Below are 12,036 nucleotides of genomic sequence, written 5' to 3'. Positions count from 1 at the left end.
GAGCAGCAATTTTAATACATAAAAATATTAATTTCACAGTACTCGATACAGTTATAGATCCAGAGGGCAGATTCTTAATCATTAAACTATCTATACGTGATAAAAAGCTATGTATTGCAAGTGTATATGGTCCAAATGTTGATGATCCCTCATTCTTTCACGGTTTTTTCAGTGCACTCTCTGAACACTTAGATGGCACACTTGTTCTTGGAGGTGACCTCAACCTTGGACTAAATGAAGACATGGATAGGCTGAATACAGCGGGAACTCAGCGTAATTGGCAGTCCACAAATATAATCAAACAGTATATGAGCGACTTTGGTCTTTGCGATGCATGGCGCTCCCTTCACCCCACCAGTAAGGAATATACTTTTTTCTCACATGTCCATCACTCCTACTCTCGTCTGGATTATTTTTTGGTCAGCAGCTCACTGCTGAACGACATTTCAGACACTGAGATTCACCCTATAGCTGTCAGCGATCATGGTCCTGTATCTTTAACACTAATGCACAAGAATGCTGGAGCAGGGGGGCTAGGACTAGGAGGAGGAGTTGGCCGTCCGACTGCGGTCTGGAGTGTGGAGCCTTCCTGCTGCTGCGGAGTCGGGGCGGTCTGCCTCCCCCCACCGCAGGGAAAAGGGAAACACCACCTGGGTCTGGGTGCAGTTCCCCCCTCCAGGGGCGGGGGCACCTAGACCCGGTTTGTAGAGTACGCTTGGGGAGTGTGATCGTGTGTACAACGTCTCTTTATGTCTGTCTCCACGTTGGTTGAGTGTGGAGTAAGTGCATATGAGAGCATGAGGGTGGGAATGGATGTTTGTGTCTGTGTGTGCCTGTATGTCTGTGTCTATATGTCAGGTTGGGTGTCAGGCGCCACCTCTCTGGGGACATCTCAGGCCCTCCAAGGTTTGGAGGCCTATCTCCCCCTACCACCACTTCCCCTGCCAGTGGCGGACCCCCTCAGACATCGGTGCGTTGGTGGTTCTTTGTGTCCGGGGATGGGCGTCCAGGTACACACCGGCTCACTCCTTGGCGGCCGCTTATCGGGGCCTGGAGCCTGGGGCTCGCTCGGGCCACTTCGGAGGTGGGGTGCCCCCGGCCTCTCGGCCTGGGGCTCGGTCACTCAGGCGCAGCTGGCTGCCGGCGGAGCTCACGGGCGCGTCACTGCAACTCCCCCTGGCTTCTGCTCCGCGGCTGCTGAGTGAGCCCTCATCTGGGACTCTCCTCAGCTCTTTCCGGGACAGTGGCGCAGCTGCCCCTCTGTTGGTCTTCCTTGGTCTCTTGTGTTCTGGGGGCCTCTGGATGTCTGGAGTTTTGATCTCCTCCACACCTGCTTCACGCCCTGGAGGACGGGGCTGTGGCCCCCCACACCCTCTAGCAGATTATTACATGAAGGAACCTTTTAAAAAAACAAAAAACAAGCGCGTCCATGCTCACAGGTGTACACACAGGTGATCACACCCACAAACTACACCCTTTATGGCTCCTACCTCAAAGCACACTGTGTTCTGTTGATCTTATGTGCTGCACAATAAGGTTTAACATTTAGTATTTACTGTCATATTCCCATATATCATTGTGATGTTGTTTATTCTATTACTCTTGTTCTCTTCTGCTTGCTTTCTTTTTTCTTTCTCAGCAGGTGATCCAGGTGATTGATATATGCATTTTTTTTTCTCTCTGCCCGTTCTGTTGGTTTTTGTCTTTTGCCCTTCTCCCCCGTCCCTCTTCTCAGCTGTTTCTCTTTCCCTCTTTCTTTCTCCCCTTCTTTCCCCCAGTCAAGTCTGTCCCGTATTCAGTAAGTGAAAATAAAATAAACAATAAAAGGTGAATCAAATGGACCATTACGGCAAGGCTGGGATGGTCAGTTTGGTAAAGTAAATCCGTTGGGCATCTTTCTTTGCCTTTAGACAACAATTCTGATGGCAAAAGAGCCAAACGGGACAGGCAAAAAAAAAACAAAAAAAACCCAAAAAAAAACATCGATTTATGGTTGAGCGGGAAATTAAAGCTGCTACCACTTGGACTATTCCGCAGCACCCCTATCACATTGGTACATCCCTCCAGGTAACCATTGTCTTGTACAGTAGAGCCGGACATTAGATTTACTCTCAGCGGAATTGACCGGAGAAGGCATCAGTTCATGCACTGCACTGGCCTGCGCCACGATTAGTATAAGGTAAGAATGAATGACCTTTGTTCTATTCATTATTTCCACGGTTGCATTTGAATAACAGTAAAAACAAACAAACAAACTTGTTAATGTAAAGTTTCGGATAAAATGTGGGAGCCCGAAATTGTCTACTTTCATCTTACAATCCGGCAACAAATAAATTGCACTGCAAACAAAGTCTATCAACAAAGAAAACATTTTCGTTTCATACTTTTCCGTTATATTCCCTTACAAAGCTAGCTTTAACGCTTCGAGGGTTCCTTTGTTCTTGCCGTCGCCTCGGCGCTTGACCCAGACTTTCGCTCTGTAGTTGCTTTTTAGCATAGTACTACAAAAAATTGTAAATCTGTGATATATGATTGATAAACGTAAAGGTAACTGTATAAATGTGTTCAATGACTTTGTTACTTTTAATGATTGGTGAGCACCCGCTTCGATTCGCACTCAATTCAAACTTTACGCTGCACGCTCACCTAACTTGCGTTTGCACCTTTTGTCCACACGTAAACTGCGTTTAGCATTTACGTGTGGACGAGCAAGACGGAGAAAACGCAGCGTCAAAGGTGTGCGCCTATTTTGACGCCACACTGTGCGCCAAGTTTTTGTCTCGGTGCCATGAATTCCTACAATGGCAGACTTAGACAAAATACTGTTAATTTTATTATCTTCAGTGTTTAAATGCTTACATATACGGGTTTGCTTGTAATTGTTGCCTATATACATTTTAAGCTATTATTTATTATTTAGTTCAATCAATAGATCAAGTTTTGTAGTGACTATGAAATATATTGTAATTATCTGTTTCCTGTTTATCCTAGACAGGGCAAAAAAGGACTCCAAATTTAAAAAAAAGATAAAAATGAAAGACTGGTGCATTGTGCAGTTTAGCACTGGTGGTACAGAAATAGTCCCTAGATCATGGGTAAATGGGGAGAAATTGTCATGGCCTCCATATCCTCCGTGAGACACATTCAGGATCCACGACGCAGTAAAGAGGAGAGTTCATCCTGGTGCAACATGGCTCACCTATGCACCAGTCCGACTTCTAATAAGCCATGGTGGGTATCATCTGGATTGGTGTTGTATAAATGTAACAATAACAAGTTTTTCGTGTCCTAATTTATGTCTGGCCATACATTGTGTTTGTACTTCCAGACACATTTCACGAAGCAGAACGCAGTCTTCAGAAATATCTAAGTGAACACTGTGATATGTCTGACCTTCAGTCCGAAGCTGAAACTCAGACCAGTCATAAAAGAAAGCACAAGTAAAACTTTTTTTATTTCACAAACATATCTTTGATTGCTAAGAATTTATGATCTTGTCTTTTATACATATCTGTGGTGCTTGCATACTGCAATATCACCACATAATATAGTCCAAAAAGTGGAAGCTTGTAAACTTTTTATAAATGCAAAGCCGTATACACTTGTGCACTTCAAAAATTTCTTGTATACTGTACCTTCTTGCACATCTCCGTTTCCTGTGTGTGTTGTTATAAATCAAACTGTAACTTTAGGAAAAAATATTCCAAAAGCACATTTGTAATTACTTATGACCGTTTTCAACTTTTTTTCTTTAGACCAAATCCCCTGTACACATATAGTGACTCAGAGGATGAGCAGCCCACAAAAAAATGGTTTCCCCAGGCCCCTCGAGTGAAAATACCAGGTAATAAAATACTGTCTAGTGTCTTTGTACATATCTGTGTGTGACACAAGGAAACGTTTGACAAGTTGTCTGTATTCTTAAATACTTAAAAAAAAAAATTCTCTTTTTCTGTCAGACCTGACGAGAGCTGTTAACGAACTCCGTGAGGAGGTCAGAGCCATCCGCAATACCGGCTGCAATGAATCGGTAGATGCTGGGGTACTGCCTCTGGATTTGCCCTTGCACAACATTGAGGAGCTAAACAATGCAGAGCCAGCTCTTCAATCACAAGAGGCAAATAAGGCAATGGTAAGTATATAAAGGTTATGTACACTTTGTAACTATAAAGTGTAATAGCTGTCAGATGTGATTTAAATACATAACAACGGCCTGTTGATTAAACACACAAGCACTTGCATACACATTTAAGACATGAGACACGCTAATTCCATCTCTTAAAATGTGTCTATAGGTGAGACGCTTTGCCTTGATTGGAGCCTGACGCAGCAGTTAGGGGCAAACTCTATGTCCGAGTTTGTCTTTGCACAAGCAGTGCAGAAATGGCTCCGATACGCCCCAGATCGTTTGGGTGGTGCAGGACGCACATCATGCAAAAAATTACAAACTTCTGTGAATCATATAAATGTAAATCGGAAACTGTCTTTTAATAAAGTATTTAGCAAACGAAACATGCCTATTGACCTTTTTTTGTTTATTTTTTTTCTCTGTTACATCACATGCAATGCTTTCTTATTTTAGGATATTAATATTGACATGATACATTGTGACACATTTAGGTTTTTTTATAAAGGGTGTCCAATTTAAGGAATAAGTACAATTATGTGTTTAGGTGGTTGAAGTATTGATGGAAACATGCAGTAGTTTAGTATTGGTTAAAATACCTATAAAGAAAGGTAGATTTCCAGTCATGATTTAACTGTTGTTTTAATAAAAAGCAACTGTGCGAAAGAGGTGGAAAATTAACACCATAGCTCAACAGTGTTTCAATATCAGAATCTGACATTGTTTCAATGTCAACAGTATTAGAAAATATAATGTTGAATCAGCGTCAGGTTTCAACATTGATTCAACATCAAAACCTGACGTTCTTTCAACGTTAAAAAAGGGTGCAAGAGTGACGTTAGGTCAACGTCACACTTCAACGTTGATTCATTGACACAGCCTGATATTGACTCAGCATTGTTTCAATGTTTCCTTGCTATCTGGGTAAGAAGCAAATCCTAGTGAATATAACCTGTTCGCCACATCTTCTTCAAAGCCCATTCACTTTGTTACCTCAACAGCGTGACATCACCTGTTTGCAACACAAGAACAACAATGGAGGCAACGGTGTACCTGCTGCTAAAGTGACGGTAAACGGTTGGACCACTGTGTTGCTTTGGGTGTACCCAAATGGCTGGCTGTGTTTGCCGGGAGACCAGTGACCAGGTACTGCCGCCTAACTGAAAACCAAACGTAGCCAGAAAGGATTAAGATTTGTCATTCTAGCCTTTCTATAGCAGTGATAACAAGTAGCCCCCTGCAACAATTTTGATGTCTTGTGTGGAAAGAAGATGGATTGGCTTTGCAGAGATTTTCAGAAGTTTTGGGCAGAGGGGCAGGTTTGTGGGACCTTGTGGGGCAATGGTAGCGCATCTGACTCCAGATCAGAAGGTTGCGTGTTCAAATCACATCAAGGTCAACCAAGAGTGACAGGACTGCAGCCTGTTTGAATTAATATGTGACTCAAAGTCTGTGCACATGCCACTGATCGACATCTCCCACCGTTTTTGTTTATAAAGCCTGGAGAGAAGAAGAGGGACTCTCCTTGGAGACAAGCACATTTTGTACATGAATGATTAGTATGTAAGTACAGTGGTGTGAACCGGTGATTGGAGAACTGTCAATCACTCAATGCTCCTGGGCACCGTTGCAACTTTTGTATATGAGCCCCTCCGACTAATTGCAACCTTATCTTAGCAGAAAAAGAAGCACCCGTAACGCATTTTCGCTGTGAGCAGGGTTTGAACCTGCGCGGGGAACCCCCCATTGGATTTCAAATCCAACGCCTTAACCTCTCGGCCATCACAGCTCCTCCACTTCACCTGCACCTTTTGGCCTGTGGTGAGAGATGCCTGCTCCCTGCTCCAACAGCGCTGGTTCTTTTGGAGATCATCACATGCCAGAACACTCCCTAGTCAGAAGTCACTTCTCTGGTAAATACCATTAACAGTCGTTGAAGAGACCATTGTGTGTGAAGTGTAAGGTCGTTTAGTCAGGTAAGATTTCATTCAAGGCTGACAGCACTGGTCTCCTACCCCCATGAATAGCATTTTGGTGCAGACGGCACAAGGAGCCTCTCCAGAGCAGCTTGTGTTTGAGACAGGAGATCATCACGTACAAAAGCACTCCCTTCTGAGCAATCACTTTTTAGGTGTGTGTGAGAGGAAGGTCTTTTATTTTTAGACACTGTCCAAGGACTTTGTCTTTCTCTGACAAGCATCAGTAACAAATATGCATTGTTAAGAATTTGTCTAGCTGGCTTGCAAAGCTCATCAGAGCGTGAGCACTGAATGACAGACACTATATTAGGCCTTTGATTGACTACTGCAAGCGCACTTCAAACCTCGATTTGTATTCTTTTCTCAAAGAGGAGAACCTTTCAAGTATAAAGAGAGATTCTACGTGTGCATGTTGACATGCATGGTCTGAAATGACATGCGTCTTTGGCACAACCTCTTTGCATTCACAAGTTGAACAACCTCCAGTTGCAGAAAAATTGCTTGTGTGGAAAGATGGTCTGGCTTCTCAGAGATTTTCAGAAGTTTTGAGCAGAGGGGCAGGTTTGTGGGACCTTGTGGCGCAATGGTAGCGCATCTGACTCCAGATCAGAAGGTTGCGTGTTCAAATCACGTCAAGGTCAGCCGAGAGTGAGGGGACTGCAGCCTGTGATTCCCTTCCAATAGGAGGTTTTTAGTTGCTTGTGGCATACTCGTCCGTCTGTCCAGAAATTCAGGTCCATGACTCATGACGTGTCTCCAGTGAGTTGTTGATGGTGTCAGTGAACACTGTAGACAACTGATCAGCACAGTGCCTCAGGGTGGATGGAGGCACCGAATTTGGCCCAGCTGCTTTGCATGGGTCCTGTGTCTTAGAGAGTCTGTTTACATCCCTTTCAAGTATGGAAAGAGGTGTGAAGGCACATGGAGAAATTTGTGAGCTTTACTGAGTGGTAGAGGTGATGGGGGAGCTGCAAGTGTTGACCGTCTGGGGAGGGGGCCCGGGTAGCTGGACGTTCCATTGTTTTCTGAAAGCACCAGGTGTGAATACATTGGATAGGTGTGAATAGTAGCTGAATTAGAGGGCTTCTGTAAATGGAACTGAATAAAAATGGCAAACAAAACACTCGCATGCTGCAGGTATACAGAGAACCATGCCATGAGATACATGTAAACACATAGTTGAAAGAAGTAAAGACTGCACCAAAGAGAAACTCACAAAATTATTGTAAAGAAAAAAACATTCAAATATCAAGTATAAGTTTTTCATTCCGAGCAAACAAACAGTTTTGAATGATAATGAAATCTAAAAGCAGCTTCAGAGCTGGGCTTGGCATTCTGAAGCAAGCTCATCATATCCAGGATAGTTTTTCACTGTGGACAATGTCACTGTGTCCGCTGTGTTGGATACATTCAGATTTCGTGTCTAATGTCGGTGCTTGTGATTACAGACAGTATTACATCTCTACCGATGAGAACTACCATTGACAATCAGCGGGAAGTATTAAGAGCATCGAAGTGCATCAGCAGAGTGTGTTCGTGTAACAGAACGTCGATTTTAGTTAACTAAAGGTAAAATAAGGTTCATTGAAGAGAGTTCATGGGTTTATTTAGGAAGTAAACATACGCAACACCAAGTGTCAGTGTTTTCACGTCTAAGCGTTTACGTGACTATGCGACTCAGTGGCTCACACAATAAGCTCAGTGATTCGAGTTAGCAGCTAACGAGGAAATGGTTTTCCTGACCCTAGCTTAAAATCTGTTGGGCCGCACACGAGACCTGACAAGCAGTCCAAGAAGCTTTGAAGCATTGAACGCTGAGGTGACAAAGATTTATAAAAGTCAGTGTTCAAACGGGTACCGTCCACCTTCAGAATTCCCACAGTTTGTTCATGCAAGATGTTATTGAAGGCCCACTTTTAAGCAGCGCTAGTCTTGTGGTACGTGTGGAGCAGAGTGGCGCAGCGGAAGCGTGCTGGGCCCATAACCCAGAGGTCGATGGATCGAAACCATCCTCTGCTAGGCTCGTCTGTTTTCAGGACGTACTAAACAACTGTTCTCCGAAAGGCTTGCTTACAAGTCTGGGATAGGTTTCCAGGAAGAAGCCATTCACCTTCCAAAAATTGGACAAAACAGACTAAACCCAGAAGTTGCCTAACTAAGAAGCAAATCCTAGTGAATATAACCTGTTCGCCACATCTTCTTCAAAGCCCATTCACTTTGTTACCTCAACAGCGTGACATCACCTGTTTGCAACACAAGAACAACAATGGAGGCAACGGTGTACCTGCTGCTAAAGTGACGGTAAACGGTTGGACCACTGTGTTGCTTTGGGTGTACCCAAATGGCTGGCTGTGTTTGCCGGGAGACCAGTGACCAGGTACTGCCGCCTAACTGAAAACCAAACGTAGCCAGAAAGGATTAAGATTTGTCATTCTAGCCTTTCTATAGCAGTGATAACAAGTAGCCCCCTGCAACAATTTTGATGTCTTGTGTGGAAAGAAGATGGATTGGCTTTGCAGAGATTTTCAGAAGTTTTGGGCAGAGGGGCAGGTTTGTGGGACCTTGTGGGGCAATGGTAGCGCATCTGACTCCAGATCAGAAGCTTGCGTGTTCAAATCACATCAAGGTCAACCAAGAGTGACAGGACTGCAGCCTGTTTGAATTAATATGTGACTCAAAGTCTGTGCACATGCCACTGATCGACATCTCCCACCGTTTTTGTTTATAAAGCCTGGAGAGAAGAAGAGGGACTCTCCTTGGAGACAAGCACATTTTGTACATGAATGATTAGTATGTAAGTACAGTGGTGTGAACCGGTGATTGGAGAACTGTCAATCACTCAATGCTCCTGGGCACCGTTGCAACTTTTGTATATGAGCCCCTCCGACTAATTGCAACCTTATCTTAGCAGAAAAAGAAGCACCCGTAACGCATTTTCGCTGTGAGCAGGGTTTGAACCTGCGCGGGGAACCCCCCATTGGATTTCAAATCCAACGCCTTAACCTCTCGGCCATCACAGCTCCTCCACTTCACCTGCACCTTTTGGCCTGTGGTGAGAGATGCCTGCTCCCTGCTCCAACAGCGCTGGTTCTTTTGGAGATCATCACATGCCAGAACACTCCCTAGTCAGAAGTCACTTCTCTGGTAAATACCATTAACAGTCGTTGAAGAGACCATTGTGTGTGAAGTGTAAGGTCGTTTAGTCAGGTAAGATTTCATTCAAGGCTGACAGCACTGGTCTCCTACCCCCATGAATAGCATTTTGGTGCAGACGGCACAAGGAGCCTCTCCAGAGCAGCTTGTGTTTGAGACAGGAGATCATCACGTACAAAAGCACTCCCTTCTGAGCAATCACTTTTTAGGTGTGTGTGAGAGGAAGGTCTTTTATTTTTAGACACTGTCCAAGGACTTTGTCTTTCTCTGACAAGCATCAGTAACAAATATGCATTGTTAAGAATTTGTCTAGCTGGCTTGCAAAGCTCATCAGAGCGTGAGCACTGAATGACAGACACTATATTAGGCCTTTGATTGACTACTGCAAGCGCACTTCAAACCTCGATTTGTATTCTTTTCTCAAAGAGGAGAACCTTTCAAGTATAAAGAGAGATTCTACGTGTGCATGTTGACATGCATGGTCTGAAATGACATGCGTCTTTGGCACAACCTCTTTGCATTCACAAGTTGAACAACCTCCAGTTGCAGAAAAATTGCTTGTGTGGAAAGATGGTCTGGCTTCTCAGAGATTTTCAGAAGTTTTGAGCAGAGGGGCAGGTTTGTGGGACCTTGTGGCGCAATGGTAGCGCATCTGACTCCAGATCAGAAGGTTGCGTGTTCAAATCACGTCAAGGTCAGCCGAGAGTGAGGGGACTGCAGCCTGTGATTCCCTTCCAATAGGAGGTTTTTAGTTGCTTGTGGCATACTCGTCCGTCTGTCCAGAAATTCAGGTCCATGACTCATGACGTGTCTCCAGTGAGTTGTTGATGGTGTCAGTGAACACTGTAGACAACTGATCAGCACAGTGCCTCAGGGTGGATGGAGGCACCGAATTTGGCCCAGCTGCTTTGCATGGGTCCTGTGTCTTAGAGAGTCTGTTTACATCCCTTTCAAGTATGGAAAGAGGTGTGAAGGCACATGGAGAAATTTGTGAGCTTTACTGAGTGGTAGAGGTGATGGGGGAGCCGCAAGTGTTGACCGTCTGGGGAGGGGGCCCGGGTAGCTGGACGTTCCATTGTTTTCTGAAAGCACCAGGTGTGAATACATTGGATAGGTGTGAATAGTAGCTGAATTAGAGGGCTTCTGTAAATGGAACTGAATAAAAATGGCAAACAAAACACTCGCATGCTGCAGGTATACAGAGAGCAATGCCATGTGATACATGTAAACACATAGTTGAAAGAAGTAAAGACTGCACCAAAGAGAAACTCACAAAATTATTGTAAAGAAAAAAACATTCAAATATCAAGTATAAGTTTTTCATTCCGAGCAAACAAACAGTTTTGAATGATAATGAAATCTAAAAGCAGCTTCAGAGCTGGGCTTGGCATTCTGAAGCAAGCTCATCATATCCAGGATAGTTTTTCACTGTGGACAATGTCACTGTGTCCGCTGTGTTGGATACATTCAGATTTCATGTCTAATGTCGGTGCTTGTGATTACAGACGGTATTACATCTCTACCGATGAGAACTACCATTGACAATCAGCGGGAAGTATTAAGAGCATCGAAGTGCATCAGCAGAGTGTGTTCGTGTAACAGAACGTCGATTTTAGTTAACTAAAGGTAAAATAAGGTTCATTGAAGAGAGTTCATGGGTTTATTTAGGAAGTAAACATACGCAACACCAAGTGTCAGTGTTTTCACGTCTAAGCGTTTACGTGACTATGCGACTCAGTGGCTCACACAATAAGCTCAGTGATTCGAGTTAGCAGCTAACGAGGAAATGGTTTTCCTGACCCTAGCTTAAAATCTGTTGGGCCGCACACGAGACCTGACAAGCAGTCCAAGAAGCTTTGAAGCATTGAACGCTGAGGTGACAAAGATTTATAAAAGTCAGTGTTCAAACGGGTACCGTCCACCTTCAGAATTCCCACAGTTTGTTCATGCAAGATGTTATTGAAGGCCCACTTTTAAGCAGCGCTAGTCTTGTGGTACGTGTGGAGCAGAGTGGCGCAGCGGAAGCGTGCTGGGCCCATAACCCAGAGGTCGATGGATCGAAACCATCCTCTGCTAGGCTCGTCTGTTTTCAGGACGTACTAAACAACTGTTCTCCGAAAGGCTTGCTTACAAGTCTGGGATAGGTTTCCAGGAAGAAGCCATTCACCTTCCAAAAATTGGACAAAACAGACTAAACCCAGAAGTTGCCTAACTAAGAAGCAAATCCTAGTGAATATAACCTGTTCGCCACATCTTCTTCAAAGCCCATTCACTTTGTTACCTCAACAGCGTGACATCACCTGTTTGCAACACAAGAACAACAATGGAGGCAACGGTGTACCTGCTGCTAAAGTGACGGTAAACGGTTGGACCACTGTGTTGCTTTGGGTGTACCCAAATGGCTGGCTGTGTTTGCCGGGAGACCAGTGACCAGGTACTGCCGCCTAACTGAAAACCAAACGTAGCCAGAAAGGATTAAGATTTGTCATTCTAGCCTTTCTATAGCAGTGATAACAAGTAGCCCCCTGCAACAATTTTGATGTCTTGTGTGGAAAGAAGATGGATTGGCTTTGCAGAGATTTTCAGAAGTTTTGGGCAGAGGGGCAGGTTTGTGGGACCTTGTGGGGCAATGGTAGCGCATCTGACTCCAGATCAGAAGCTTGCGTGTTCAAATCACATCAAGGTCAACCAAGAGTGACAGGACTGCAGCCTGTTTGAATTAATATGTGACTCAAAGTCTGTGCACATGCCACTGATCGACATCTCCCACCGTTTTTG

The 12,036-nt window shown here is 44.3% G+C and overlaps 1 protein-coding gene and 7 non-coding genes across 8 annotated transcripts; 6 read left to right on the top strand and 2 right to left on the bottom strand.

The window, feature by feature from the left end:
* Positions 1-2,071: 2,071 nt before the first annotated feature.
* LOC146641649 (uncharacterized) lies at positions 2,072-4,460 on the top strand. Its single transcript, XM_085398484.1, has 6 exons — positions 2,072-2,179; positions 2,992-3,231; positions 3,329-3,440; positions 3,756-3,844; positions 3,960-4,132; positions 4,296-4,460. Exons 3-6 carry the CDS (start codon positions 3,385-3,387, stop codon positions 4,323-4,325), a joined length of 348 nt encoding a protein of 115 aa, XP_085254610.1. The 5' UTR covers positions 2,072-2,179; positions 2,992-3,231; positions 3,329-3,384; the 3' UTR covers positions 4,326-4,460.
* A 993-nt stretch (positions 4,461-5,453) lies between these two features.
* Positions 5,454-5,525, top strand: trnaw-cca (transfer RNA tryptophan (anticodon CCA)). Its single transcript has one exon. It is a non-coding gene; the product is annotated as a tRNA-Trp (tRNA).
* A 307-nt stretch (positions 5,526-5,832) lies between these two features.
* On the bottom strand, positions 5,833-5,915 carry trnas-uga (transfer RNA serine (anticodon UGA)). The gene has a single exon. It is a non-coding gene; the product is annotated as a tRNA-Ser (tRNA).
* Positions 5,916-6,674: 759 nt separating this feature from the next.
* Positions 6,675-6,746, top strand: trnaw-cca (transfer RNA tryptophan (anticodon CCA)). Its single transcript has one exon. It is a non-coding gene; the product is annotated as a tRNA-Trp (tRNA).
* A 1,306-nt stretch (positions 6,747-8,052) lies between these two features.
* trnam-cau (transfer RNA methionine (anticodon CAU)) lies at positions 8,053-8,124 on the top strand. Its single transcript has one exon. It is a non-coding gene; the product is annotated as a tRNA-Met (tRNA).
* A 918-nt stretch (positions 8,125-9,042) lies between these two features.
* Positions 9,043-9,125, bottom strand: trnas-uga (transfer RNA serine (anticodon UGA)). Its single transcript has one exon. It is a non-coding gene; the product is annotated as a tRNA-Ser (tRNA).
* A 759-nt stretch (positions 9,126-9,884) lies between these two features.
* trnaw-cca (transfer RNA tryptophan (anticodon CCA)) lies at positions 9,885-9,956 on the top strand. The gene has a single exon. It is a non-coding gene; the product is annotated as a tRNA-Trp (tRNA).
* A 1,306-nt stretch (positions 9,957-11,262) lies between these two features.
* Positions 11,263-11,334, top strand: trnam-cau (transfer RNA methionine (anticodon CAU)). The gene has a single exon. It is a non-coding gene; the product is annotated as a tRNA-Met (tRNA).
* The last annotated feature ends 702 nt before the right edge of the window (positions 11,335-12,036 follow it).

The sequence above is a fragment of the Rhamphochromis longiceps genome, linkage group LG23, assembly GCF_057381845.1.
Source record: "Rhamphochromis longiceps isolate RC_006_pf linkage group LG23, R_longiceps_female_GT1.1, whole genome shotgun sequence".
NCBI lineage: Eukaryota > Metazoa > Chordata > Actinopteri > Cichliformes > Cichlidae > Rhamphochromis > Rhamphochromis longiceps.
The sequence above is the reverse complement of the archived record's forward strand: the minus strand, read 5'-3'. Positions and strand labels throughout refer to the sequence as shown.

Bases quoted from the DNA above. Each gene is read 5' to 3' on its own strand.
- LOC146641649 (XM_085398484.1), top strand. From the start codon at position 3,385: ATGTCTGACCTTCAGTCCGAAGCTGAAACTCAGACCAGTCATAAAAGA. The intron at 3,441-3,755 runs GTAAAACTTTTT...TTTTTTCTTTAG, and splicing joins AGTCATAAAAGAAAGCACAA to ACCAAATCCCCTGTACACAT. The intron at 4,133-4,295 runs GTAAGTATATAA...ATGTGTCTATAG, and splicing joins AAGAGGCAAATAAGGCAATG to GTGAGACGCTTTGCCTTGAT.